We start from the raw sequence: 27,691 nt of genomic DNA on the forward strand, positions 1-27,691 counted from the left end.
GTTGTTGTTATTATTATTATTATTATAAAGGATGTTTTTAGTTCTGAATAGTTTATTCCCAGTGTGTGATTTATTTAACATGACGACACAAAGGTCAAGTACTTTGACAAACCTTAGTGGGAAGTTCATGTGAGGAAAAACTCAATTAAATTCTTTTTCTGATCATTTAAAAGAAAAGTAAAAACTCCACATCCAGGACAAAGCGCCCCCTGGTGGTCTGAGACAAAATGTCTTTGTTGTAACTTTGATCTGAATCAGAATCAGAATTACTTTAATTTGCAGAGTATATGCAGACATACAAGGAATTAGACTCTGGTTTATCGTCACTTGCTTGTACACACGTATATAAAGACATACAGAATGAGGACAGCAACAACTGAGCAATAACACTATACAACACTCAATACTGCGACTATAAATACCCCAGAACAGTTCACTCGTGTCAAAAACTAAATTCTTTTCTCATATAAATAGTCAGTTCCTGCGTCGTCCCTTTGGCATCGTGTGAGCACTGCAAGTCAAAATGTTTAGATGTTTGTGTTAGAGGACCATTGGAATATCCTTCATGTCCACATCTCAGTCTGAGCCCAGTCCTTCATTCACAATGGTTATTGTAGGCCTACTTTTTGTCTAGCTAACAGAATACAATTGTGTATAAAGCTGAAAAAAACAAACAGGATTTTACAGTAAGAGTAGCAGCCGAGGTTTGACATCACACATTGCACTCATACTGCCAAGGAGTAAAAAGAAACTGTAAACAGCATAATATAGGGTACTGAAATGTAAACACATGAACAAGGAACATTATATGTAGCCTACAGTGCTGTAAATAAAGTAGTACAGCGGTTAAGCCCTCAAATTAAGGGGAATTGTGCACTTTTTGAAAGAAACATGAAACTTCTACCATAGTTAGTTTATACCATGAGGTTTATTTTCAGATCTCCCCAAGCTTTGAATATCCTGCCCGCTCGATAACGACCGATCAAATTTGTTTTCCTTACTCAGGTAAACTCGTGTTGCAGCTCGTGACAACTCGGCGCGACAAACGGGACAAACGGCCATTTCTGTACACCTTTAATTAGCCTACTACTTAATTATTATGTTAAATAAAGTTTCATTGTAATAATTGTACTGAAGTACATGTTTGATCGAGCCAGTGAAGACAGCTGTACTTTTTCTCCTATTATCTACCACTTTATTTTCCCATGATCCATTGCGTCAAACCCAAGGGGGCAGTTGTCGGTCTGAGAAGTGAAGCTTACTTCTGCGTTCAAAAACTGCAATCCTCTCGGCTTCCTCTGGGGGCTGGTACCAGAAGGGAGTAACTCTCCATAGACCCCCATGTTAAAATAGCCGACTTTACGTCCTCAATAAACATGATCAAAGCCTGGTACCATTACGTTTTTTGGTCTCTACCGATAGTTTCTACCCCCCGCACACACTCTGAGGGGGGTGAATTTTTTAAAAACTGTACCATTTTACTATTATTAGTTTTAAAATTCTGGCCAATTAGGGCGCGGAGGATGACATGATCTCCATTGAGGCCAAGTACCATCACCGCTGTCTGTCTTCATTGTACAACAGAGCCAGGCAGGCTACATCTAAACACAATGATGGAGATGATTCTTGCCTACATGGCATAGCCTTTGCACAGTTAGTGGCATATCTGGAAAAGATGAACAGTGATGAGAACAGTGCCCCTGTCTTTAAATTGACAGACATCGCTCAGTTGTTCAAGTTGACCAGTGCCATGAACAGAACAATGCCATGGTCAAAGGTTCTGGTGGGGCTATCGGACTGACTGGAAATCCAGGAGCACTCAGACGCTGGATGGTAGCAGGACCAGAAATCGCCAGGATCACTAAAGAGTTTGAAGAACAGGCAACAAACCAACAGCATGGACCCAGTGACTCAAGACACCATGACCAGCAACCTGGGGCCTCATTTATCAAAGAGCGTGTAAAAGTCCTCTTAAATTTTCAGTACGACGGAAAGGCAAAATGTGCGTACGACCAAAAAATATACACTCTTTTCAGATCTATCAAACTCCGCGTACACACGGCTGCACGGTATTTCCCTTGATAGATCACACCGGACCTGAGAAAAGCGTGGATAAGAACACGCCTCATACCCAGCCCCCTAAACGGCCCCACGCAACCATATGTGGTCAATGCAAATCAGTTACGTGCATATTAAGTAGCCATGTGCACTCTGGAAACGTGTGGAATGACGTCAGTGGAAGACGGTGAATACAACAGACGGACGGAGAGCGGAGAAAGAAGCGGAATTTCTCTGAAAGCGAGATACACGGTAACACGGCAGTATCAGTCAGAAACATCATCTTGCATTGAAAGGCTACAATAAAAACAAAAAACTCCCAAATCTAAATGAAACAGAACAGAAAGAAGAAGAATCATATTTATTCTGCCCCTTATTTTAGATTATGTCATAATAATTTAAAGCAGGGTTTCCACTGCCAGTCAGTACTTTGCACCCCTTTCCACTAACCCCCAACTTCCGTTCACTGGAAGACTTTGATTTTCATTTGTGCATAGCTATAGCCTATATTTAAAAAAAAAACAAAAAAACATTGAAGTCCACCAGTCTGTGACTTTTCCTAAAATGATGTTGGGCAGCACCCAGTTTTGTTAAATACAATAAATATTATTCACACAAAAAATATGGATCATGTTTTCTCATTTGCTTTGATTTGCGCCGACATTATTGTGCTTGCTGCTTGCTTGTGTGTGTCCAGTCTGGCTACGTAACACACGCACGTCGCAGAAATTATTTTCCAGACTGGACAGACTGGTTGTGGAAGAGGTGTAGCCTACATGCAGGGGAAAAATATCAATATGATATCAAAAGAAAACGAAATTCGTTTTATAAAGCCAGTATTTAGGAGCAAACTAGTGTAAATGCACAGGGGAAAAATCTGAGTCGCTGTGCTTTTCATGTAAAGTGCCGACGTCAACACGTGTGCGGTGGTGGTGGTGGTGGTGTGGGGGGTGGGGGGGGGGTCATCATCACCACCACTTGCTACTTCAAACAGTGTCCGCGCTCCTCTCTCCCTCGCATACTGCAGTTCTCTGACTCTGCAGCGGTGTCGCCAATTCCTCTTGTTCTTCAAAAAGCGTGTAAATGCTGGTACGCCATGGTCGGACTGGTCGTAAATTTTTGCTCTTACTCCCGACAAGTTTTGGTTTGATAGATCCCAAATTAGGCGGAGAAAAGTGCGTACGCACAAAATGGGGGAAAGAGCGTGTAAAAAAGCGTGTATCCACAATGATAAATGAGGCCCCCGGAGTGCAAACAACATTCCTGAAGGAGGTTAAGGCACTCGTCACAGTGCTGGAAGAGATGGGGAATCCATTTCTAGAACACAGCCAAGATCTTTTAGTCATTGACACAAGAGACATCGTTGATACCCAAGTTGCTGACACTGTAAGAAGGATTGATACCCTTGGTGAGGAGCAGTACACCGAGTTTGTGACCCAAAGGCTGGAAAGGTGTACAACACCTATCACACATCCTCTTCCAAAGAACAAGTTGCCACTGTTCAGCAGGCCACCTGTCAAGGTCAAATCAAAAGGCACAACCTGCCGCACTGAAGAGTGACTGTGGCCTTTTTTCAAGGCTGTACATCTCATGTCAAACACGAGATGGAGACATCAACCACTTCTTTTCCCATGAAAACCAGGCAGCACCTCAGCTCTGTCAAGTGGAGGAAAACTTTGGTTTGGGGTTAAAGCAGATCTGCTTCACTGTCTGGAGTCAAATCTGCTTGAAAACAAGAGTGTTCCTGAGACGGATGCAGTAATTCTAGATGGTGCAGCTGTGGTTCAAATGCTGAATCTGAAGACATCAAGAACGTTTCAAGAGTATGGAGAAACAGTGTTTCTACCATACATCACTGCTCAACTAGAGGTAGGCGCCTGTGTTAACTTTGATTGGGATGTATAACTATCTGCCAGCCTGAAAGCCTCAACAAGACAAAAGAGGGGAAACGGCATGAGGAAAAGGGTGGCTCCTCTTACTGTGATGCCCAAGAACTGGAAAGACTTCCTTCGATGTGATGAAAACAAAACAGAGTTGTTTTTTCCTTCCTGGCTCAAGAAGCTGTTAATCTTCCTGTAGCACATGGCAAGGAACTGTATGCAACAGATGGAACCGGAGTCCTCTGCTGTCCTGCTGACTCATGTGTGGCCCGCCTTGCCCCATGTTCGCAAGAAGAGGCTGACACTCGGCTACTTCTGCATGTGGCAGATGCTGTGCATGACCATACGTACCGTTGATACGGATGTGGTGGTGTTGGCAGTGGATTCTTTTAGCAAAATAGCTCCTGATGAACTGAGGGTTTCCTTCAGTGTTGGGTCGAATTTCCGGTTCATCGCTATTCATGAAATGGTTGCCACAGTGACTCCAATCAAGTGCCTGACTCTCCCTGTCTTTCATGCTTTCACTGGATGTGACACCATGTCTGCATTTGCTGGCCGTGGAAAGAAGACTGCCTGGGAGACATGGAAGTAGTCTTTCCCAGGTCAGTGATGCTTTCCAGGAACTCATGTGCATCCCAAGTGAGGTCAGTGAAGATTCCATGTTACTGCTGGAACGATTTGTGGTGCTCATGTACGACCGAACCAGTGAGAGCATGGAAGTGAATGATGCCAGGAAACAGCTTTTCTCCCAGAAGTCCAGGGGCCTCATTTATCAACCGTGCGTAGAAAAGGTTCTAAATTCTGTCGTAGGAATGAAATTTAGAATGTGTGCAAGTACAAAAAAATCCGTAATTATCAAACGTGCGGACACCGGTCGTACGCACACTAGTAAGTAATCAGTGATGATAAATCCCACCTGTTCCTAACTACCATGGTTAGGGTCATTTGCATTCAGAAACGCCTCCAATTGACCATATATGGTAGCAACAATCCCTTTAATAATGCGTGAATTGATTTTTTTCCCCCACACCAAAATCATGGCAAAGAGGGCGGAGAAGAGGAATTTCTCTGATACTGAGATTGAGGCACTTGTAGAAGAAGTTGAAACAAACCGTTTTGGTTTTTTTTTTATACAAACGACACAAATCTACCTGCATACTTTTATAGCTTGTTACACCAATCATTCAAAATGTCTGCTAAATTACTAATTGAGAATTTTTTTAAATTAGGAAACAGGGAACATGTGTGAAGTTTGAAATGGCTGAACACTGTGACTCCTCCACTGGGTTCTATTTGTAGTTTCACTGTTCTACCACTTGTTTTTGTGTGTACGCATGGTCAGAGTTGTGCTTAAATTTACGCACGTTCCTAAGCACAAGTACAAGTTGATAAATTCCATACTTTGTGTGGGAATGTTCTTACGCACTCATTACGCACAAATCTGTGCGTACGCACGGTTGATTTAGAAAACATCCCTCCAACCCAGGCTGCCCTCAAACAGCACATCAAGCGTAGGCTACTTGCTTTCAGGCCAACATTTGGAACCAGTCACTGGTCCTGGATCCAGAGATCCCAGAGCCATCTGACTGGGGCTGGACAAAGGAAACCACTGGATGGCAGCCACTCTGGACCACTCTCCCTGAAGCAGCAAAGTCTTGCCATGAGCTGATCCGCTGTAACTGCCAAGGGTGCACTGGACGGTGCTCGAGTGACAAAGCTGCACTTAAATGTACAGATTTCTGTTTTTGTTTTGGGGACTGTTAAGATTTTTTGATCATTGCATTACGTGATCCTGACATGAAAGGACCATGGTGTAGCCACTTATCCATCCCTTGATGATTTTTTGTTTTGTAAAGCAACCTTAGGTTCTTTACAAAATAAACCAGTTAAAAAAATGAATTATTAAAAAGTTTAATAATAAATTAGTTAATTATAATAATAATAATTATTATTGGCATCATCATTATTAAACTCATCATTACTGTTATTATTTTGGAAATAAACAACCTTTTTGCACGGTTCACCGTCTGCATAATTTGACCTCCATATTGCTCTAAAAGCATTTTCTTGAATTCTGGTGATTTCAAAGGTATCAGAAACAGAATGGGCACCCAAAAGTTAGTGGGAAATGACACCTTAAGTGTTTTTCTGCTGTGTTTGGTTCCAACGTGAGGCATTTTTGAATATTATTGGCGGCCATCTTGGATTTGACTTCCCTCCAGTTCTGAAAATTAACCTCATGGCATAAACTACCTATGGTAGAAGTTTCATGTTTCTTTCAAAAAGTGCACAATTTTCATGCTTAGCTGCTGTACTAAAGCTGGAGTTTCACAACTAACACTTCTTCACTGGCCAACGTCCTCGCCCTCCTGGCCGTTCATATGGTATTCAAGGTGTTATGTTCTTGACTAGTTCTGACAATTGAACAGACTATTGTGCATGTGATGATGCTGACATGTTTTGGAGTGAAGAACCATTAGACTGAGAATCAACAATCAGTTTAGATCAACAACATCTATTCACTTGGAAATTGTGCTGGAGGCTACCTGTACTTAATCATACTGAGACATTTGCAATTTGATGAAATGAATGAGAAATACAATTCTATTGTGAACATTTGCCAAGTGGTTTGGAGGTTTGTCCATGTTGTTTTGAGAATGTAATTTCTGTTAATCTGTTTAAAAAATGAGCCAAACCAATGGAGAAAAACTGTAATACCAATAATAACGTCACACTGCTTCCACCACTGTCACTCATCAATCCTGAAAAAAGATTTATTAGAATAAACAATAAAACAATAAACATCGACATTCATGACTTGTAAAATAATATACTTTAAGTATGAATGAATTATTTTATGATTATATTGTTTATTTTTTTGGTTAAGCTCTGTACAAATAGAAAACACTTTCTAAAAAAGGAGCTTCATCTCGCCACTGTGCTGCTGTTAAAGGGATAGTTCACCCAAAATTGACATTTCACTCATTACCTACTCACCCTCATGTCGACTAAGGGCTGGGAGAAGTTTCAGAGTCCTCCGTGGCTTCTCTGAGTTACAGGGGGTCTCGGCGTAGCAGTGCATGTCCATATAACGGTTGCAAATGGATACCAACTGTCTTCGTAACAAAAAGACACACCAAAAAACATCCAAATACCTCCATGCTGCTCGTATGTAATGTCCGTCTTGTATTGAAGCCCCGAAATGCGAAATTGAAAAAAATTAAATAAGTGTATTTTTCAAGCTTGTTTGTAGCGGAAGCTCCTCTTCCCGGTTCTGCTGCAAAACAAGCTTGAAATATAGACTTATTTAATTTCTTTCGGGACAATTTTGCATTTCGGGGCTTCAATACAAGACGGACATTACATACGAGCAGCATGTAGGTATTTGAATTGGTATCCATTTGGACCATTAAATGGACATGCACTGCTACGCCGAGACCCCCTGTAACTCAGAGAAGCCACGGAGGACTCTGAAACTTCTCCCAGCCCTTAGTCCACATGAGGGTGAGTACTAGATAATGAGTGAAATTTCAATTTTTTTGGGTGAACTATCCCTTTAAAGAGTTCTGATGATGCGTTCAGTGTCAGTCAGCCATAATATGTTTCTCCATCGATCCACCGGTACCGTTGTTTCAGCACCTCGGCCAGAGCCTCCTGCCCCCCCCCCCCCCCCCCCCCCCTCTCCTCCTGTGAACCTCCGCATCCATCCAGCGTCTGGATCCACGTCATGACGTCACATCTGGAGCCTATGAGGACGCACACGCAGCTCAGCACGGGTCGGTTTGATGTAGTGAAATGTCTCAATAACCTCCAGAGGAGCAGCTGCCTGTCAGGTCGGTAACCACCGGAGGCTCCGACCGAACCGGACCGAACCGGAGCGAATCAGCGCACCTGCCGGGCCCGGTGATGAAGATGAAGATGATGCTGAAGAAGATGATGAGCGCTGCAGCCGGCCGGGCCTCTTCCTCCTCCTCCTCCTCTCCTCTCCTCCTCCACTCACCACGGACCGAGTCTCTGGTGAAACCACATCAGGCGGAGGGAGATGTTTGACTGTGCAGGCCGGAAACCTGCTGCTGCTGCTGCTGCTGCTGCGGGATGAAGGAGCAGCTGGAGGAGGAGGAGAGGAGGAGAGGAGGAGAGGAGAGGAGGATGGAGCTGGTTTAAGGCCGCAGGAGAAGAGGAGGAGGAGGAGGAGCTGTGACCAACATGAAGAAGGAGAAGAAAGAAGGAGAAGGAGCCTGTTGTGGTTTGATGCAGATATTTAAATTGTATTTATCCTATTATTGATGTTAAAATAGGTCATGGATTATTATTTCAGGAGCCTTCACTCACTGCAATGGCGCGCGGGCCTGTGATGTGTGGAGTCCGTTATATTTATTTATATATATATATTTATTTATTTATTTATTTTTTATTTCTTCTTCTTTGTCCTCTGTGATTGAAACGCTCCTGCAGGTGAGGGACAGGATTACCGCTCCTCGTGTTCACGGCGGACCTTGATTTATTAGCCATACAATTAAGGCACGCGGTGAATGCCAAGAGAGGAATCACACGCGCCATGCACAGCTGCATCATTCATGAAGATGGAGAGACCCAACATCTGCAGAGAGAGAGAGAGAGAGAGAGAGATAGGGGAACAAAGGCTGCTCCAACACATTTGACCAAACTACATTATTTATTTTTTATGCTGGTTTGTTGCATTTTTCCAGTGTGTGAGGTCGGTGTCTATTGTCCAGATTAATCTCCCATGATGCCCTGGGGCAAGAAGACATTTGTTGTTGGACCCTGTTGACCTCGTTTACAGCAGGCAACATGTCAGTCCAAAGCATATTTGACAGGAAACTGGTAAAACTTTGCTAATAAAGTCTTTCTTTCTTTTGAACAGCTTCTTTAATCTGATTTATTTCACATTTCACTTTGTGTCTTTGATGGTTGGTTTAGGAGAATGACACTATTATAGGCTATAATATCAATTTCAGGGAATAAATGTGAACATTTTTGACTGTTTATGTTAATGTAACATTTAAAAATGTATATTTTTTTATGTTCTTTCTTTGTGTTTATTTCTGGACAAACAGAATATACACAATTATTGTAAAAAAAAACAAAAAACAAAAAAAAAACAATAAACAATGAAACCAACTGGATTTTGACACGTGTGAACATTAAGATGCTGTCAGGGAAATTTCTGACAAATGTGTGGCCACAGTTTTGATCAATGAAAGAAATATTCTTGTCATTTACTGTTGAAAATTCACATAAAGGAACAAACTGGATCAAGGTTGAACTTTTTCTATATTGTTACAGCTATAGGCCATGTTAACCTGTGACTACACACTAAACACACTTAGAGAGAAGTGAAAACTAATCATCAGTAATCAAACAGTGAAGTTTAAATCAATATGTTAAATAAGAACTTGAGGAAAAGTATTGTACTAAATCCACTTGTATCTTTATTCCTTCACTGTTCCTTGCTTTTTTTTGTATGAAGTGTGTTTAAACGCTGCCACACAAAGGGAATTCAATAAATAAGTTTAGTAATATTTTGTTTTTCTTGCTGTCATGGAGTTGTATTGTCCTCTTGTTGTGTAGGAAACTCATCAATGAGCCACAGCTTCACACTTGGCTGATGCGTTCACTGCCCCCCGTTCACCTTTAGATATAAACACAACACAAACATGACGGTGCAGCCGAACCACACAGTCTGCTCAGGTTACGACCCTGTGTGTCGGTGTAGAGGGCTGAGGTTTGTCTCTTCATAGTTTACAGCTGCACATGATGATGTTGTACTCAATTATTCATGAAACACACTGTAATAATAAAACTGAAAACACTTCCACACACAGTGCAGCAGTCAGTGTTTCTCCTCCAGTCGACTGGAGACCAGAGAGCGTCGTGTCCTTGGACGTTCAATTTAAAACAAGTTAAAACAAGATGGAGCCAATATCTATCAAGTAGACTAGACACACATAACTCACTCGTATTAAATGTGTTATTCCGCCACTGAAAATAGTCCCACGCAAAGCAGTGTTTACTAAAAATGTAGCCTATATCATTTTATACATATTGGAGGTTTTGAACGATTAGACGAGGATGGTTTTGATCTATTACCAAAGTTATATCATATAAAATATGATTATCTTTATTATTTTTAAATTTTCAAAATAAAAGCACAGGATTTCAAACCCCGCTTTGAAAAACATGCAATCACAGAATCCTACTTGTAATAATAATAATGATGAAGACCAACAACAGATAAGTATATCTTTAATAATGAACATGAGCAAATCTAAGAATGTGATAGTGACCTCTGATACAATGGATATTTAATTCAGGGGTGACTTAAAACTTTTTTTTTCTTTGTTTTTGTTTTTTTTGTTGTTTTTGCATAAACTTTCTATAATCCAATACCGTTATATAACTCTGATTGCTCCTCAGTCATACTCCCTCTCTTTTCTTTCACTCCAGCATACACACACACACACGCACACGCACACTCACACATACACACAATACAGCAAGCAATTAAAAAAAGAAAAAGAAAAAAAAGAGTCACAAACATATACCATATAGGCTAGTCTCTGGGTGTTCATACACTTGACAATAAATCAGTTAAGTATAATGCTACAGTTAAACATTTTGAGGCAATCTTTAGTTAGAGATGCCGGTACATTAAAGCTTACATTGTCTGAGGATGAAGTGAATCGGTTATAGCAATGATGAAAATGATGAAAATGATGAAAATGTCAAGATTATAATGATGTTAGGAAAGAACAAGAAACTAAAAACAAAAACAAAAAACAAAAAAAAAACAATGTGACAGGCCTGGCTTTGAGTTTTAAAAGCAGTACATGCTACATTTCCTTCAGAATTTCGGCTGAACAAACAAGGAGGAGAAATAAAACTCACTGTTAACGGGGGAAAAAAGACAAGAAAGCAAAAGAAAAATAACCACTTGTGTTGATAAAAACCTGAACTCATACAGTATATTTATATTTCCATCCTTTAAATAAGAAAGAGAGGGACCACCTTTAAGAGCATTTGTTCTCTAAGACATCTTTTCCCTGAATCTCTGGCTGACAATTTTTGAGGTACAGTACTGGGAAAAACAAAAACATATTAATAAGCAAAAACATAAAAACAAAAACAGTCATACATTAATTACACTACTGCTGAAAAGAAATGTTAAGGCTCCGCTCTGGAGAGAAAGAAAAACTCCAACTTTCCTCCACCTCAATGTTAATTTTTAAATCAGTTTTTAAGCCAGGTGACACATTATTATTATTATTATTATTATTCAAAATATTCTTCTAACATTGATGCTTTCTAAAATGTCACAACCTTGCACGATTATGTCTATGCATACAGAAACTTTCAGTGTACACATTCCTCCACCAAAGTAACACACACCCCTCACATGAAAAAAAAAAAGGGGGGGAAATCATAGAAGTTGTTGTTTTCTTTTTCTTCTGATAATATAAAATACAACTGGCCACACACAGATAGCAGACATTTGTCAATAAAGTGTTGTTCACTCGTTAAGATTAACCAATACAAGCACTTAACATTTCTCCAACACACAAACCACAAAGTGAACAGTCACTGAATATCAGCAGCATGTTGTTGTCAAGAGATTTTTCAAAACAGACGTGCAGATATTTATATTTAGTTAAGAATGCAAGTTCTGGGGTAGCGATAGAGATTTATAAGGCTAAAAAATACAAGAAAAAACAAGAAAAATATAGATTATTGAAGCGATTCAACAGATGGAACTAGCTTCATCCCTGCACTCATCTTAAAGACTGGGAACCAGGAGCTGATGTGGCTCAAAAAGTTTGACATGGGCCAAAGTCGACGAAATTAAATAGAAAAAAATATTTAGTTTTCAATTTCTTTATGTCCGTGTGTTTTCCTTTTTAATTCTAAATTTCAGTACGTCTGTCCGTCACGTCCGAGCACGACCGACCGTCCGTCATCCAGCTTGTTTCAGGAGCCGTCGTCTTCCGTTTACTTCTGACGATCCTGGAAAGGAAGAGGGAGGAAAAACCAATAAGTGTATCCATTGAGACATTAAAGTAGGGCTGCAACTAACGATTATTTTCATTATCGATTAATCTGTCGATTATTTAAATGATTTGGTCAATAAAATGTTAAAAAACGTTGAAAACCACAAGATGACGTCCTCAAATGTCTTGTTTTGTCCACAAACCAAAGAGATACTCAGTTTATTGTCATAAAGCAACAAAGAAACCAAAAATATTCACATTTAAGAAGCTGAAATCAGAGAATTTGGACTTTTTTTTCTTAAAAAACTACCCAAACCAATTATTTGATTATTGTGCGATTAATCGATTAATTGTTGCAGCTCTACATCAAAGTTGGGACTGATCACTGACTGACATTTGGTGAATTTACATCATGATCATCTGAATGCAGCGTTTTACAGATGCACTACTGGTGTAATTCAAAACAGTTGCATTAAATATATTCACATGCGTTATTATTATTATTATTATTATTATTATTATTATTAAAGAGAGAAGACATAAGGACGTACCTGATCAATCCTGGACCGGCTCGGTATCGTTGTGGGCTCGTAGCCCTGAAAATATAGAATATACACAGTTTTTAGTGAAAAGTCAAACAAAACAAAACAAATGACATCACATCAGCAAACTCCACCTCTCATTTCAAATGAGCAATACGTCCAAAGAATAAAAACCAGCTTATGGAATAAATAAAGGACTGTATGAATGTTGACGGTGGTGGAGGAGGAGCAGAATGTTTTGTTTTTGTTTATAGGACAGTTGTTGGTTTTATTTTTGTCTCATCTTCAGACATTTATTATTACATTACAAAAAAGATTAATTGGCTTTCATGTGTTCTTGACGTGGTCACCAGTGGATCACAATGATGTTATTAAAGGGATAGTTCAACATTTTGGCAAATTGGCAAAATTGGTAAATGCAGAGACTGCTTGATAAAAAAACTGTCCCTGAAGGCAACGCACATCAGCGGTTTTGCATGAATTTACCTCTAAAACAACTGTCTGGTAATGTTAAAGCCCCAGTGTGTAACTTATTTGGCTTTTTATTAGCAAAAACCGAATATTGCTTTCATAAATACGTATTTCACTGAAGTCGAATCACACCCGCATACAAATGAAAGCTTTCTTGTACCTTAGAATGAGTTGTTACAAGTCGTTACAAATACATAAGTGGGCGACGCACCGAACCGAGGCGGCCATGTTGCATCGCCATTTTTTTACGTTCAGTGGCAGCGGGACAGTAGGTAACCACGGAAACTCAGCGGAGCTGTCGGCTCGGCCTGTTAAAACTGTCACCACTGTGTAGTGTGAGGAAGGACGGAGGCACTGGTGTTGCATTCAGGTGCAGTCAGGCAGACGGCCGTCGGCAAACCAACCGGATGTCATTTTACTCCACGAGAGAAAGACGGTAAAACGTGGGTCAGGTAAACAATACGACATCACCATGACAACATATTGTCACGCCTGTATTGCTTTGCCTCGTGCTGGCGGACCACTTGTTTACATAGACGCTTGTTTATCCTGTTACATGCAGCGTCTGTTGTCTGTCTGACGTCTGCCCGATTTCACGTGAATGCAACATCAAGAATATGTTCCGAATTCCCTACACATTATACCTTTAAATTCTCTGATTTAAAACCGCCATGTTTACGACGTCTTGAAGTCGTTAACTACCTTTTTCACCACCTCCTCCTCCTCCTGCTTCTTCTCGTAGTGGGAGAAGTCGTCAAAGATGGAGGTCGTGTGTTTGTACTGGGCGATGATCTTCAGCACCTGCTTCGCCTTCTCCAGAGGAACCTCTTGGGTGTCGCGCGAGTTGGTCACCGGCTTGTTGTCGTTGTTCTCCAGGCGGATGTGGCGCAGCTGGCTGTTGGGCACGTCCTTAACGAACAGCCAGTTCACGTCGAACTTCCCCTTCCACTTGTCCTGCGCCCAAACGCCGGCGCTGGTGCCGTAGTCCACGGGCGAGCGCATCTCCGCCACGCCGCAGAAGTGGCCGCTGCCGTTGACGCTGAACAGCAGGTAGACGGGGCCCTTGGCGTTCATGGCCCTGAAGGCGGAGTCGAGGCGCTTGTTGCCGTGCTCCGTGCTGCACCAGATCGAGTACTTGATGGAGCGGTGGATGTCGTCCTCCGAGTAGCTCTTGATGATGAACACGCGCCCGTTCTTCACGTTCCAGTCGAACTCCTTCGGGTTGTAGCTGTGCGCCGCTCGCAGCTTCTCCAGCACGGGGTGCGAGTCCACGCCCGGGTCCGGAGCCAGACCGCCGCCGCCGCACCCTCCGTTACCAACGCCGCCGCCGCCGTTAGAGGAGCCGCTGCTGTCCAAGCTTCCGCCGCCGTAGCACAGGTTGCGGCTGCGCGGCGCCACCCAGCGGGTTTGTGGCGTCGGCGCGGAGCTGTGGTTCTGGTAGGACGGCGGCCCCGGCGGCGGCGGCAGCGGCCCCGGCAACGGCGGCGGCCCCTGCATGGTCATCTGCTGCACCAGCGACTGCGCCGACTGCAGCGACTGTTGCAGCGGCGGCAGGAGGCTGGCGGCGTGCGAGTGGGAGTGGGAGTGGGAGTGGAGCTGCGGCGGCGGCTGGTGGTGATGGTGATGATGGTGGTGGTGGTGATGCGGCGGCGGCAGAGTCGGCGCCATCTTAGCGGCGGCGGCGGGGCCTTTATTGTCCCACGTGTCGATGTCCATGTTGTGTTTGATGGGCGGCGGAGGCAGCACGCCGCCGCCGCCGCCCATGGGCGTGCCCGGCTTGTTCTTGGCCTTCTGCTGCTGCAGCTTGGCGGGTTTACTCGCGATCGCCGCCCACGACGCCGGTTTCGGAGGCGGCATCCCGATCGGTGTGCCGCCGTTGCCCGTGGCAGCAACGCCGCCGCCGCCGCCGATCACGGAGCCCGCGCTCTTCACGCCGGAGCCGCTTCCCGTCACCACGTCGCCGCCTATTTTCAACCCCAGCATGCCCTGCTCCAGGCTGTTGATCCCGGGCGCTTTGCTCAGGGTGTCGCTATGGAAACCCGTCTGGCCGTCGGGGACCAGGGTGCCGCCCAGCGAGCTCGGCGGGTAGCTGTAGCTGCCGCCGCCGTACGCCGCCGAGCTCTGAGTCTGCTGGCCCTGCGAGCCGCTGGCGCCCCAGGCCGAGAACGCCGGGTTCTCCGGGAAGAAGTTGAAGCGGTGCGGGTAGATGCTGCTGCTCAGCCCGCCCGGCTGCCCGAACACCGTGTCGTGCATGAAGTGGTGGTCGCCGTTGCTGAGCGGCGCGTACGGCGTCAGGTAGGGGATCGGGGGGTCGCCGCCCGTGGACCATGGCGCCTCGCTGAGCGGATACGGGAATCCTATGGAGGGGGCGTAGTAGCTGGACAGGTACGGGTCCGTCATGGACTGATAGCTGTTGTTCTGCAAAGAGAGAGAGAAAAAAGGGGGGATAAGGATCATTTATTCATAGGGCTGCAAAGGGGCGGAAGATTTCCAGTAAGTTTCTGGTAAAAAAATATTTTCCTTCTGGGTCAAATTGACCCAATCTGTTCACTTCCTCCATCCTTCCTTTCTCCCTTCCTTCTTTCCACAATCCTTTTTCCCTTCCTACTTTCTTTCCTTCCTTCCCTTCGTCCTTACTTCTTCTTCCTTCCTCTTTTGATCCAGTTGACCTGGTCTGTTCCATCCCTCCATCTTTCTTTCCTTCCCTTTTCCCTTCCTTCTTTCCACAATCCTTTTTGCCTGCCTCCCTCCCTTCGTCCTTACTTCTTCCGTTCTTTTTTGACCCAATCTGTTCCCTCCCTCCATCTTCCTTCCTTTTTTCCCTCCATCCTTCCTGCCTTCCTTCCTTCCTTCTTTCCCTTCGTCCTTCCTTCCTTCTTTCTTTCACTTCGTCCTTCCTTCCTTCTTTCCCTTTGTCTGTCCTTCCTTCCTAACTTCCTCCCTTCCTTCCTTCCGTCCTTCCTTCCTTGACCCAGGAGGACAACAGGAGCTGGGAAATTTTGGAAATATTCCAAATTGGAAACTTTCCAATGGAATTATGGGAATTATTGGGAATTAACTGGAAATTGGGGGTAATTTAAACAAACTGTATCATATCCAAACATAAATGTAAATATGTTTTTTTGTCATAAGCAGACATCCATGCAAAATAATACAGATTTACAGATTTATTTGTGAGTAGAGGGTTAATTCCTGTATGAACAATCAATTCTTGTACTGAACAACAAAAACATGAATGTTGAGTAAAATATTACTCACTCATCCACCCACCCCACCCAATCAAAAAGTAAAATTTCAGATTCATTCCTGTTTATAGTATATTCCCGTTAATTCCCATGGAAAGTTTCCAACTTTGAAAATTCTCGGAATTTTGCAACCCTATTTATTCATCAGGGCAGAGACGGACAAACAGAAACGGTTCATATTCAGAGATATTCTCCCCACCTGATTGGACTGGCCGGTGAGATAAGGCTCAAAGTCGTTGTCGTGCACCGTATCCTTCTGGTGGAGCGAGCCATTCTGCACCGAGACTGGAAAGGCTGCAATGAAAATCAGTGTCAAAGCTCATCACATCAGAGTTTAGATCCAAACAACCTTATGATGCAAAGTGTTTTTTGAAGGGGAACTACGCAAGTCCGGTCGTTTTTCCGCTGTTTTGGTTACGCTCCTCTCGCCCATGTGCATTTGTTTACAAAGAAGCCGCCGGCGAAAAATCAATAAATGGAGCGGTGGATAACGTTATATTACATACTATACGATGTTACGACGTGTGTGTTTGTGTAGTCTTAACAAAAGATTACAGGTTACGGAGCGCGTTTGTGTTTGGGTTCTGCTACAAGACATTTCAGCAGCGAAGTCGCTAATGCAGCCACAACTGAGAATTTTAGATCTGAAAACCAAGTTTCAAAGCCAGAGACTGAAAAAGTTGGATTCAGTTTTTCAGCACCCAGTCAGGTTTAATATGTCAGAATCCCCAGCAACCAATCCCTTTTTTTTTTTTTTTTGCATCTCATTTGTTGTTCACTGTGATGGTGGCACTTCACATCTACTTATACGGCTAGATGTTCCACAACCGTATCATTAGTTGCATACTAATAGAACCTGGATTTTTCAATGAGGGAGAAATAGTAGACATGTTTTTAGCCTCTTTGAGAGTTTTTTTTAAACAACTTTTATGTAGAAAAGCAATTTTAATCAAATTAAAGTCATAGCAGAGTATTTTTTACAAATTTTAAAATGCCTCTTTAGGGGGACTTTAAATAAACAAAAGGCTTCCACTCTCCATCTACAGTCCATGTTCGTCGTACGACAGTCAGGATTTCTCATGATATGACCTCATTCTTCTGTCTTCCTCGGCATGTTTTTGTCTATTTGGCCTGTATTTTTCTTATCATTTACCGTAATCTGACTTTGTAAAGTGATCTTGTTCTTCGTGTTATTGCAATTGATTTTATAAAGTGTAAAATCACCATGTTGCACTTTAAATAAACTAAACTATGACCTGATTCACGGTGCAAACTTCACAAAATAACAAGCGTGTTCTGCACCAGTATGAAGAGAAACTGTGCAGCTCCTCCACCACCACAGCTACAGTCAGCAGGGAATTAAAAATATACATATATATATATACAAGACATCCATCGGTGGTCGAGGAGCACGATGTTCGGTGGCAGTGAGGAGATTTCACACAGATAATCCTCTCTAACGCAGAGTGGTGGTCGGCTGGATTAATGTCACCTGTACAAGCGTTGACCTTTTTAAAATGTGAAAGGTGTTTTCAAACGATAAGCCGCCGCCGTCACCAACGATGATGTATGATTCATAACTGCATAAACATGGTTCACACACAGACACAACATGTACATGACGATGTCGTCTGACGTCTTTCTTTGTTGATGTCACAATACAGAAGTGCAAAGGATTTAGTTTTGGTTTAGAGGGATATGATCACTGTGTAGTAAGATATAGACCCCAAACAATCATCAATAACTATCTCCTGCAGCACAGAGACCAGATCTCAACACCATCAAGTCAAACTGGGATTAGATGAAGAGTCAGAAGACACAGAGTCAAGAGCTGTAGCAGGTTCTCCAATGAAGAATATGTATCGCTAATTATTATTTTACTCTGTTTCTATGCACTATGTATATTGATTGGTTTGTTGATGATTGATTGTGCAGCTGAGAAACTAAATTTACAAGTATTTATCTGTCTCTATCTATCTATCAATGCTCACAGGATATTTATGTTTCTTTGACACCTTTGTGGCATCAGCACAGAAAACATCCCCACATGCTGTTGTGTTATTATTCTAGTCTGAAACTTCTTCCAGCAGCTGCAGACAGGTTGACACTCTACGACACAGGATCTGTGTGAAAAACATCTGTATCCATCCAGAGGAAACACCTGGCTGTTATTCATCTCTTACCTTTGCTTGCATCTTGTCCCTTCGATGTCTTGGAGGTCACGTTGAAAGGAGGAGGAGGGATGCATGAGAAAGGAAGGAGAAACATTGCATGGGTCACACATGTTTTCCACAGATGCATTGAGACCCTTCCTCTAAAAAAAACACACCAGCCTGACACAGGAGAAGCCATCAGAGTGGAGCAGTGTGTTGTGCTGTGTTGTGTTATGTTGTGTTACAGCAGTCAGATGTCCACTGGACGCTGTTGTTGGTCCAGGCCTGCGTTATTTACCAGTTCTCCATCTAACCTGCCCTCTCAGCTGGCTAACTAACTAGCTGACAGTGGGGGCTGCACGCCGCGCTCACACATCCATAATAATAATAATAATAGATAGATAAATAGAGAGCTGAGTCCTCGCGTAGCTTACCTGAGGGTCGATACTGGCGGCAGACATCATTCATCCACCAGGTGTTGTGTGTGTTAAGCCCTGACAAGACGTTCAAGTGTGTCCGACGTGTGTGAGTGTGTGTGTGAGTGAGTGAGTGAGTGAGTGAGTGAGTGAGTGAGTGAGTAAGTGTGTGTGTGTGTGTGTGTGTGTGTGTGTGTGTGTGTGTGTGTGTGTGTGTGTGTGTGTGTGTGTGTGTGTGTGTGTGTGTGTGTGTGTGTGTGTGTGTGTGTGTGTGTGGCTAACAGTTAAACACAGTTAGCAGCAGTAGCAGCAGCAGCAGTAACGTTAGCAGCAGCAGCGGCAGCAGCCTTCGCCTCTGGCCGGTGTCGGTGCTCGGAGCTCGGAGCGGACAGGTGTCTGGTCGTCGCTGTCCTCATTAATCCACCGGGGCTTCAATCCGCTCCGACCCCCCCTCTCCGTTAAATTAAAATCCGACCAGCCTCGGCGGCCCTGCTCCCTTGCCCCAATGGCAGCTTCATCCGGGGTCTAGTGAGGGGGAGCGGAAGTGACGTCGGTGACGCAAACGAAGGCGTACGTACGCCGCTGCCTAGCAGCAGCAGCGGTTCCATTCTACAGACTACACACACACGGATCTGTAAATAAAATAAATATTAAAGGGGACATAATATGCTCATTTCTGCTTCTTGACATGGTACCTTGATGTCTAAAAGTAATGTTAGTATCATGCTTGGGTCAGAAAAACCAAAAGATTGAGCACAGCTGGGTTCTCCACACACCAGTTTCACAGCCCTGCTCTAAACGGTCGGTTTAGAATCTTCGCTCTGGTAGCTGAGGTAACCATGGTAACCATGGGAACAGGGCTGGAATATTCAAATCACCCGGCTTGTGACGTAGTAATAAACTGGGTGAAATTAAAACGGCACATTTTCTGACTATGGCAGTTTACAAAATGTTGACGTAGTTGTCAAAACTTACGTTTAACTGTGCTTTCACACCAAAAACTTCCAAAGCGTCAAAACGCCGGAAGTTCATTTTCAATGAGAGCCCGGCGACATTGAGCGTCCAAAGCGTCAACAGGCGTCGCCGCGCTTCCAAAGCGTCCAAAGCGTCACCAAACGAGAAGTTGAGCCAGGTTTAACTTTAGGGTAATTAGCTATGACGCGGTTCAGCGGCAACCGGTGGCAACCTGTCAGAATAGAGATGTCCATCGGCTGCCTTTTTTTTTCTTTTTTTTGTATTTCGGTTCCCAATGACCAGCGCGATCGAACTTTGACGTCAGTCACGTGACGAGCGGCCAAAGCGGCTGAAAATATTTGCCGTTTTGGAAGCTGTCTTGTCTGACGCCCACCCTCAAGCGTTTTTGACGCTTTGGAAGCTTTTGGTGTGAACGCACAGTAAGGGGTGAGGAGGCACTCCAGATACACAAATACACATACTAAAGCAATGAAAAAGTGAGTTTTGCATAATGTCCCCTTTAACTAAGGTTACTTTATAATTATATTCGTATAATGTTGTTTTTTAAAATTAAAAAACGACTTACAACTATTTGTTGCTGTGACTGTAAATTCAACAATTATTCTGGATAGTTTTTAATTTTATGTTTTTTTTTCCTTTGTTTTTTTTTTATTATCGATAACCATAAATAACTAGTTGTGCCATGTTTACATTAGATTTAGTTCTATTCAAATACACAGTTGTCAAATTTAGCCAACTGACACAAATCCCTAATGTATAATTGAACAACAACTTTGAACTTTTGGAAGCAAGACTCATAATCGTTAGCTGATTGCCAGAATCTACTCGGTTGATTTATCATTTGAGTCATTTTCAAAAGCCAAAACGTTATTGTATGAATATATAGGCTAAACAGAAAATATTTAGTTCTGGATTGTAGATCTAATGAAATAAGGTAGGCTATCTGATATGTTTGAAAACTATTTCATCAACTTGTTGGTTGATTATCAAGCAAAATGCTGCATATCACGCATTGTTTCTTCCATGCACATTTTTGATATGTAATAGCCTATTAGCCTACTATTATTGGAATAAGCTAAGTTACATTTCCTGTAGCAAAAACCTTTAGTTTTCCTTTCCTTGTAAACACACCTGTTACATCCAGCAGTATTAAAGCTTCAGATTCATCCTGTAAAGACAAGAAACTGTGTGCAGCACTCCAAGCTGTACTGTAGATGTGGTTTATTTCACTGATCTATATCAAACACTCCAAAACTCAATGTCTCCAGTCTCTAACTGCAATGACACACATGAATAATTTACACATTTTACAAAACATCAGAGACAAACAGACACTTATTTACAGTTCAAATGACACTTTTCTATAGTGATAAGACAGTTGGAGTTGAGTGCTTAATATCCAGTGATTTCTCTCTCTCTTTCACACACACATGCGCACAGAGGTAGACTTTCATTTAAGTTTAGACAACAGCACTTGAGGCCTGAGATAAAATACATTATACATCCATCAGTGTATTTTCTACAGTGATACAGTATACTGGTGATATATTCTATTCTTGACACAGTGACGACATTTGACATCTGGGACAGATGTTTGACAACCAGGACAACGTATTCCAGAGTTGTTGCTCCATCTTCTGCCCAGTTCCCTCTCAAGCTTTCTCTTTTGTGGTTATTTATAATCTGAAGAAGAAAAAAAATCAAAGAAACATACAAGATGTTGGATTAAAATAAAAATAGACAGTGACATAGGCCTAGTCATAATTAGATTGGGAGGGGGAGATAAGGGTTTGACATGACACCTACCATTAGACTAGAAGAGCAGAGAGGGTTTGGATGGATGATGAAACTCACCAATGAAATTAACTTTAATAAATAAATAAAGAAGAAAAGAAGAACATGAATGAGTCACAAGCATGAATCATCCCACAAAGAAAAAATTTAAAAATGGAAAAGGCAGCAAAATAATACATAGTGCACGCCTTACTTGTCATATGTTAAAAACAAAAACAAATAAAAGGATAATATTAAAGGATGATATTAAAGGTTTCATGTTGTGTGTGGGGGAAATCATCAGGAGTTACTTACAACTTTCCTCCTCGTCTGAAAAGGTGCTGACGACATAACAAGCGTAGACGAATCCCAGAAGCTGTGGACGTTAAAACAGCAATGTGTATGAATGAATTATGATCAATAAAAAAGTGTGAAAATGTTTACATTTTCTCAAAGTAGCACTGTGTTGTTAAGATTCTCTCAACAGGGATTTTTTTTTTTTTTTACATTTGGACTTGTCACACAGGGAAAAAAACAGGCATCAATAATCAATAATTAAACAAGAAACAACACATAAATGAATGATAAGTGACCTGTCCTATATTTCCAATCCAGCTATTCATATGTATTATATATGTAGGCCTATTTCAGTTTCTCATATCATGCATGTAAATGTATGTAATATGGTCAAGGACACACTATGTGGTCCTTTTTCTTGACTGTCTGCACTTCTCGAGGCTGTATGTATGGAATGGTGAAAACAATTTTCCTCTCTATCTATCTATCTATCTATCTATCTATCTATCTATCTATCTATCTATCTATCTATCTATCTATCTATCTATCTATCTATCTATCTATCTATCTATCTATCTATCAGACAATGGAGGAAGTTGCTGCTACTTTAATAATAATTCCTGATTTCATTCCTGTGGTGTCATCAGAATCACCAAATGTAAATAAAAAATAAAACACTGTAAAGTTGGCAACACTGCAGGCTGTGAACATGCCAAATGATTTAGGGTTAGGGTTCGCACATTCAGAGCGTTATGAGACAGAGTTGTTTTAGAGGCAAATGCAGAGTCTGCTTGCTGAAAAACTGCCCCGGACGGGAACGCGCATCAGCGGTTTTGCATGAATTTACCTCTAAAACAACTCTGTCTGGTAACGTTCTGTTATTATCTCATAGCGTGGTGAATGTGCAGGTCACAACTTGTTTTGGAGTTGTTGGATTGTGTATTTGATGAGTTTGATGAGGGAAACCAAGAAATCCCATCAGCCTCCGTAGCGTAGCTCTGAGCAGCTCACGGCTCTGCTCCGCCGATCTAAAAATAGCTTGCACCGACAATTAAAGGTAACAAACCAACTGCTATGAGGATTATGGCAATGGGCCAATTTGCCCCAAAAAATGTTGAACTATCCCTTTAAGTTTTGAAAGCAACTTAAACTCTGTTGACATTTTGACTCGTTAAATGTTTCCAGACTCACCGATAGGAGCAGCTGCACGATGCAGTGCAGCACCTCGATGTACTGGTGCCGCAGCCAGCAGCTCAGCACCGTGCTCAGCTCCGGGTTCTGGTTCTGGTTCTGGGTCCAGGAGGAGGAGGGGAGGACCGGGGCCTCGCAGCCCGGACCGTGGTCCTGCCACCAGGAGCGATGGGACGACACGCCGAGGGAGAGGACGTCACTGTCCTGCAGGAGGAGGAGGAGGAGGAGGAGGAAGAGGAAATGGAAGAGGAAGAGGAAGAGGAAGAGGAAGAGGAAGAGGAAGAGGAAGAGGAGGAGGAGGAGGAGGAGGAGGAGGAAGAAGAAGAAGAAGAAAGGAGGAAGAGGAAAAGGAAAGCACACATATGTCACTTTCTTCCCAACTAAAACATCATCAAACCTTAAAGGACAATTCCGGGCAAATTCATTCTGAAGATTTTCAGTGTAATTAAACACTGTGTTCATCTATCTGAGAGACACACACCTCCAATTACAGACACACAACAATGAACGACACGCCCAAACAACGTGTTTCTGTTGTTACTTAACAAAATGTTCAGTTTAATGAAGAAGCAGTGACTGTTAATGTCTCATATTTACACTGAAACACGCTGGACTGACATTTAATTATCTTTATTTAATGGACAATTCTGGGCAAATTCAACGTGGGGCTGTATTTTCCCAACATTTTAGGTCTAAAAGAAGGAATCTGAAGATTTTCAGTTTAATTGCTCCTGTTTTGTGGTAGTTGTGTCTGTCCCCACTTAGGCTGTTTACATCCCTCAAAGCCACACACAGCGTCAGATGGCTACTCAAACATGCACCGGGAAGTTTATTTACTTGAAGCAAGTCAAGAGTTGATATTCCTGTGTTTATGACACAAACAGGAGCTTCCAACTCCACGTGAACACACCGAGCGTCAACTTGGGTGCCGTGCGCGACTCTGAATTAGATCATGTCGGCTTGCTTGAAGTAAATAAACTTCTTGGTGCATGTTTGAGTCACCATCTCATGGTGTCTGTGGCTTTGAGGGATGTAAACAGCCTAAGTGGGGACAGACACAACTCCCGCAAAACAGGAGCAAATAAACTGAAAATCTTCAGATTCCTTCTTTTAGACCTAAAATGTTAGGAAAATACAGCCCCACGTTGAATTTGCCCAGAATTGTCCATTAAATAAAGATAATTAAATGTCAGTCCAGCGTGTTTCAGTGTAATAGAGACATTAACAGTCACTGCTTCTTCATTAAACTGAACATTTTGTTAAGTAACAACAGAAACACGTTGTTTGGGCGTGTCGTTCATTGTTGTGTGTCTGTAATTGGAGGTGTGTGTCTCTCAGATAGATGAACACAGTGTTTAGTGGCTTTGTGTAGCTGTGTAGCTGTGTGTGAGTCTCTAATTATGAGGCTGTGGACTCACCTTTGAAAGCCCCCCCAGGTCCAGGTAGAGACAGCTCACAAAGACATTCCAGCCGACCCACAGCAGCGTCCACAGCAGGTACTGAGCAAACACAGGGACGGCCACATCAAGCAGACTCAATACACTGAGAACATTGTTTGTTTTTTCCTTAAAGAATAAATCTTTATCTAAATGATAATGTGTTTTTTTGTTTTTGTGGTCAGAATTTTTTTATTTGAAGAAAAAATAGGTCTCGTAACCTACATGTTGCTCTTAAATTTGTCATTAAATCTTATCATCCAAGCAGGTAATGAAAGAAAAATAGCTAAATAGATCAGAAAGAAAGAAAGAAAGAAAGAAAGAAAGAAAGAGAAGGAGAGAAAAATTCACATCATTACAAAGGCACACACATTCTCTCCTATCACAGTTCTCCCATACAGGTATACTTATATCTGAACTGGCAGCCAACTTAAGGATCCGAAAAATAATAATAACTAGAAAAATAAAAAATAGAATAAATAAAATAGGTAAATATACAGAAGTAAACTCTCACATCATCATGTCACACACACTGTTTTCTTGAGTTTTTCTCATTAAAGGAAAACACACTCTGAGTGAAGACACTGATCAACTCTCATGTTTGTACTGTAGTTATAATATATGTCACATTTCAACTGTTTGAGTTGTTAGTGTGTGATTTCACAACTTTTAATAAACTTCACAAGTAAAGCAAAGACGACAAAACAGAACGGTTTAATTTTCTGTAACAAGACTTTTCTTTCTCTTTCTTTTCACATGACTAATTAGAAACCACTGCATTGAACTATCAAACTATATATAAACCACTACTGATGAGTTAGAGAAGTAAAATGCTGTTTCATCCGTATATGTATAATAATTTAAATGATTTTACTGCAGAACAAGTGATTTTAAAGGTCAAGGACATACTTACTGTACTTTTATTTTATATTTTGCAGAACCTTTTACTTTTTACTCTCTGTTTTATTGCTTTACTGTTTCCACACTTTTTATCCTATGATAAACAAATCAACTGCTGCTCTCACAACAAATTATTTTACAGACTTTACACTTATAAAACAAATCTATTTTTTTCTAAAAATAATGAACCGTTTCTCTCTGAAATAATAATCCAACACGGAAACATTGTGTGAACCTGGTGCACTGCAAAAACCCTGAATCTTTCCAAGAATATTTGTCTTATTTCTTGTCAAAATGTCTCATTTCTAGTCAAAACTAATCTCTCTCCACTTACATAAGACTCATCACCTAAAAATGTACTTGTTTTTAGATCATTTTCACTTTTCACTTGAAATAAGAAAAATCTATGTGTTTATTGTGCTTGTAATAAGAAAGAAAAACTTGCTCCACTATCAGTTTATTTTAAGTGAAAATATGCTTGAAAGACGTAAAAAGTGTCTAAAAACAAGTTACTTTTTAATGCGATGAGTCTTATTTTAAGTAGGCTATAATGAGATTGTTTTTGACTAGAAATAAGACAAATATTCTTAGTAAGACTTTGAGATTTTGCAGTGTGTAAAGCGACATCCATGTAGCCTATCAGTGAGTGTTTGTTTCCTCACCATGACGACGTAGCGTGACCTGTACTGGACGACCCCGAACAGGCCCAGGATGACGGCGATGACGTGGAGGAAGTTGACCGCGATGGGCGCCCACTGGTAGCCCAGGAAGTCGAACACCTGCCGCTCCACAGCCGCGATCTGGAGACAGGACCAACGACGGGTTATAAAAAACACACACACTCTCTGTTATTATTGTTGTTGTTTTTGTTTTTTGTTGTCAAGACTCTGATCTTTTACTCATGCGTTACCAATAAGTTGTCAAGGCAACTGAGCCCCTTTATTTGGGGGGAACAAAGCTGCAGCAGCTCTGGGTTTTAGTGGTGTGTCCTCTGAGGTCAGTGATGGAGGGGGGCAGGGTGGGAAACACAGAGCGGCTGCAGCCTTTCATTGTAGTCGCTGAGATTCAGAGGCGCCTCCAACTATATAACAAGATTACCCTTCACACATCTTTTGAACGTGTTTCACCCCAAAAAAACATCACTTTAGTTCAACTGTGATCAACAATTAGTTTCATTTTTGTTTAATTTTCTAATTATTTGGTCAATAAATTGTCAGAAAAATGTGAAAAATGCTCATAATTCTTCATTTTTCTTGTTTGTTTTATCTGACCAACAGTCCAAAACAGAAAAATATTCAGTTTAACTTAATAAACATCAAAGAAAACCTGCATTTGAGAGAGGCTTTAACCAGTGGATTTCTTCCCTTTGTTTTAAACAATAAGAATTAAACAATAAAACAACACAATCTTAGTTGTGGCTGAGCTTTTATTTCTCTTTTTGAGCATTATCAATTATCGGTTTGATTTTTAACTTGAATTTGTAGATAATTCAGATGATACCTGAATTAACAATGACAATGTAAGTGAAAGGTTATTAGATAACATAATAAAATAAGTTGCAATTGCTGTTAAAAGTGTAGTATCGCCTACAATCTGTGTCTAATTTATTTAAGGTTTTACAGGTTTGTAAAATATAAAATGTGCAGATTTTAAAGCAGCAACAAAAGAACTTTCTCATTTTGATGAACAACAGGTCATTTAATACATTTCAACAATACAAAAAATAAAATAAAATGTGGCTTTAAAATGTGGCTCAGTTATTTTCAGTGGTAAAAGTTTGTCTGGATGTGTGAGCAGCAGCGACAGGCCTGATGTGCGAGCAGATGTGTTTGTGTCGAGAGAGGAAAACATCTCACCAACTGCAGACAACACAGCAGGATGAGCGTGCACCGAGCCGAGCAGCAGCCCATCTTCTTCTCCTCAGGCTGCACGTGCTGGATCTGAAGATGATGAAGAAGGTGGTGATGATGATGAAGGTGAGGATGATGAGGCCAAAAACTGTAAAGTGACTTAAAAAAAAAAAAAAAATCTCCTCAAGGTCCGAACCTGCGGAGCTTCACATCCATGTCCAGAGACGCACGGAGCGTTTCCACTTCATGAGGTAAACACGTCGCTGAGTGGGAACTAAACACGGAGAAGGAGAAAGGGGAGGGGGAGGGGGAGGGTCGCTGTATGAGGAGTGGTCAGTGCCCAGAGCCAGAGGAGGAGGAGGAGGAGGAGGAGGAAGAAGAGGGGGGACCCTGAAGGACACAGTCAGCAGCCTCAGGAGGATCTGAGGGTGGAAACATCAGAGGAACTTCAGTCAGACCCAATGGGAATGTATCAATCATCCATCCAGCTGTGTGATT

General features: G+C 41.9%; 2 protein-coding genes across 2 annotated transcripts; both read right to left on the reverse strand.

Moving 5' to 3' along the window:
• Positions 1-10,188: 10,188 nt before the first annotated feature.
• Positions 10,189-18,954, reverse strand: LOC146985079 (YTH domain-containing family protein 1-like). Its single transcript, XM_085782810.1, has 6 exons — positions 18,790-18,954; positions 18,386-18,413; positions 16,402-16,496; positions 13,660-15,375; positions 12,496-12,540; positions 10,189-11,960 (listed from the first exon to the last, which is right to left on the reverse strand). Exons 1-6 carry the CDS (start codon positions 18,817-18,819, stop codon positions 11,946-11,948), a joined length of 1,929 nt encoding a protein of 642 aa, XP_085638936.1. The 5' UTR covers positions 18,820-18,954; the 3' UTR covers positions 10,189-11,945.
• A 2,102-nt stretch (positions 18,955-21,056) lies between these two features.
• Positions 21,057-27,298, reverse strand: LOC146985080 (sodium/potassium-transporting ATPase subunit beta-1-interacting protein 3-like). Its single transcript, XM_085783152.1, has 7 exons — positions 27,200-27,298; positions 26,006-26,143; positions 24,426-24,506; positions 23,008-23,211; positions 21,835-21,895; positions 21,553-21,612; positions 21,057-21,429 (listed from the first exon to the last, which is right to left on the reverse strand). The coding sequence occupies exons 1-6, from the start codon at positions 27,251-27,253 to the stop codon at positions 21,560-21,562; spliced, it is 591 nt and encodes a 196-aa protein (XP_085639278.1). The 5' UTR covers positions 27,254-27,298; the 3' UTR covers positions 21,057-21,429; positions 21,553-21,559.
• Between the last annotated feature and the right edge of the window lie 393 nt (positions 27,299-27,691).

This window comes from Trachurus japonicus, chromosome 7 (genome assembly GCF_045865225.1).
Source record: "Trachurus japonicus isolate A0001 chromosome 7, Traja_1.0".
Lineage (NCBI taxonomy): Eukaryota > Metazoa > Chordata > Actinopteri > Carangiformes > Carangidae > Trachurus > Trachurus japonicus.

Coding starts and splice junctions, on each gene's coding strand:
- LOC146985079 (XM_085782810.1), bottom strand. CDS start 18,819: ATGATGTCTGCCGCCAGTATCGACCCTCAG. Junction 18,414..18,789: donor CCGCCAGTATCGACCCTCAG/GTAAGCTACGCG, acceptor GTGACCTCCAAG/ACATCGAAGGGACAAGATGC. Junction 16,497..18,385: donor GGGACAAGATGCAAGCAAAG/GTAAGAGATGAA, acceptor TTTTCATTGCAG/CCTTTCCAGTCTCGGTGCAG.
- LOC146985080 (XM_085783152.1), bottom strand. CDS start 27,253: ATGGGCTGCTGCTCGGCTCGGTGCACGCTCATCCTGCTGTGTTGTCTG. Junction 21,896..23,007: donor TCGTGCAGCTGCTCCTATCG/GTGAGTCTGGAA, acceptor TAACGTCCACAG/CTTCTGGGATTCGTCTACGC. Junction 21,613..21,834: donor TTCAGACGAGGAGGAAAGTT/GTAAGTAACTCC, acceptor TATTTATTAAAG/TTAATTTCATTGGTGAGTTT.